Below are 2,329 nucleotides of genomic sequence, written 5' to 3' on the forward strand. Positions count from 1 at the left end.
GGAGCCAGCACAGCACCGATCCCTCTGACTGGACCCGAGGGCAAACCCGGCAGCACCCCACATAGATGAAAGCAAAGAGAAGCTACACAGCTCCAGCCATGTCCACATCCCTGCGAGTGAGCCCCTCGGTCCACGGCTACCGCTTTGACACAGCCCTGCGCAAGAAAGCCGTGGCCAACATCTTTGAAAGCATCAATGAAGAGTCCCTACAGAAACTCTTCAAAAACTCCGGGGACAAGAAGGCAGAGGAAAGAGCCAAGATAATCCTCGCCACCGACCAGGACTTGGAGGAGAAAACGAGAGCACTAATGGCGCTAAAGCAGAGGCGAAAAGACAAGCTGCTCCAGTTCCTGACATTTCGGAAATACTCCATTAAAGTTCACTGAACTGGCGGAGGGAGCGGACACAGAGGAGAACGTGTCGGGATGGGACTGTTCGTGACCTCCTACCACGCACGGCACGCTCCGCTGCCCCGCGAGCTGCTGGCGGGACGGGGGACCTGACAGACCCCCGGGCTTCAGCCCCACCACGCACACCGCAAACCGCGGCGCCGACGGCAGCATCGGTGCGGACGGCAGCGTCAGTGCGGACCCCAGCGTGGCGGCCAGAGGCTCCCGAGAGAGGGCAGCTCCCGGCGGAAGGCAGCCAGCTCCTCCGGGCGGCCGTGGGACCGAGCCGTGGGGGGACCCCGCGCCTGGGCACGACTCGAGACCTGACGGACTCGGTGTTCGCCGACTTCACCTGCGTGCTTTGCCTTTCAGACTTGTTTCCTTAAAATCTGAGCCCTTGCTCAGCCTCGCTGCTGTGGGCTAGGAGGGAGGTTCTAGAGACTGATCAGCTCCTGATCATGGATCACTTTGCATTTGTTAAAGTGCATGTAAGTGCACCCATGGGTGCAGTAAGTTCAACCTTCAGGGAATGCGTTTGCTCTCGAGACACACTACGCAACTGTACCTTTTCTTTCTCAAGCTGTATGTGTGCAGTATAAGTTGTTTGCACAGAAGCAATAATAATGACATATTTCCCTGAATTTACTGTGAAGTTCCTTAATATTTTGTTCGCTTCCCATTAACACTAAAAATCTAAATATCATAACTACAGTTCTTATTTGTATAGAATACAATAGCTATTTGACGAGTACTTCATGGTAATATTTTATGACAACACTATTATTATATCAGCTATAATTTATTGCATATGATGACCTGAAATTTAATAAATTATGAAGTAAATATAATTTCTCTTGTCTGAAATACTCAATTCTCCTGGAGGAGTGGGGTTATACTTTTTTGGTCCTTTCATATAGATGCTGTTTTAAGAGCAGACTCCCTGCACCTCTCCTTAGCTCGACGCTCCGCGTGTCGATTTGGCAGCCTGTCCTTAGGGCCTGCAGCCGCCCCGGCTCCCCTGCACCCCGGCGCCAGCCCGGCAGCACCAGAGCCCGACCCACGGCTGCTGTGGCGACTCTGGCATCCCTAGAAAGACCACACCAAATTTAACTGTAAATCACACTCGGCTGTTAGTTTCCTCTATATAATAAAGGAGAATTACATCTTTTGCAATAGTGTAACAAAAAAATTGGTTTAGAAAATGACCGGTTCCGAGCCACAGCGAGCGGCGCAGTTCCTCAGGCTCTTTGCATTCCTGCAAAGCAGGCGAGCACTCGGACTTGGCTCCCCATCATCCAAAGAAACAGAAGTGAGTTATGAATGCTTTGGCAGAGGAACTGGACTCAGTTTTTCTGCAGGTTATGCCATACCATCATGACAGAGTATGTTGAAAATACTTTAAAATACTTAAAAATAGCCAAGACTAGTTATTTATAAGTATGTCCTCTAATAACCTGCTGGTTTAGAAAAAAACATTCCCATGACTCTGCTTAAAGCAACAAAGATAAAACAATTCCGAAGAATGATAGAGCAGCTACAGGTTTTTTTGCCTACAGTAAAAACACCAAATTGCCTATAAGTCAGGGAAACTAGAAGTAATCCTTTAACTTACTTAATAGAATGGCTAATTGTAATTATTTATAGCGTGACGAAGCATATCCAGGCGTTCCCCGAGAGCGGCACGCTCGGGAACGCACGGCACGGCGTGCAGAGCAGGGCCGGCTCCCCCGAGCATCCCCGGGGCCGCGCGGCAGCGAACGCAGGAGGCCAGAGAAGCGTCGGCAGCCTCCGCCGCGGGCGGGAGGGCGGCGGGAGAGCGCCTCGGGCCCCGCGGCCCTGTGCTCCCCTGCTCCCACCCGCAGCCTCGGCCACGGGGACCTCGCTGGGGCAGCGCAGGGGGATGCACGGTGGTCCCTCCTCCCGGGAAGACGAGAGGGAGC

The 2,329-nt window shown here is 52.3% G+C and overlaps 1 protein-coding gene across 1 annotated transcript; it reads left to right on the plus strand.

Annotated features, from left to right (window-relative positions):
- TCIM (transcriptional and immune response regulator) lies at positions 1-1,206 on the plus strand. The gene has a single exon (XM_072846121.1). The coding sequence runs from the start codon at positions 66-68 to the stop codon at positions 384-386; it is 321 nt and encodes a 106-aa protein (XP_072702222.1). The 5' UTR covers positions 1-65; the 3' UTR covers positions 387-1,206.
- Positions 1,207-2,329: the final 1,123 nt, after the last annotated feature.

Source organism: Ciconia boyciana, chromosome 25 (assembly GCF_034638445.1).
Source record: "Ciconia boyciana chromosome 25, ASM3463844v1, whole genome shotgun sequence".
In the NCBI taxonomy this organism is placed as follows: Eukaryota; Metazoa; Chordata; class Aves; order Ciconiiformes; family Ciconiidae; genus Ciconia; species Ciconia boyciana.

Excerpts from the sequence above, each read along its gene's own strand:
- TCIM (XM_072846121.1), top strand. The coding sequence starts at position 66 with ATGAAAGCAAAGAGAAGCTACACAGCTCCAGCCATGTCCACATCCCTG.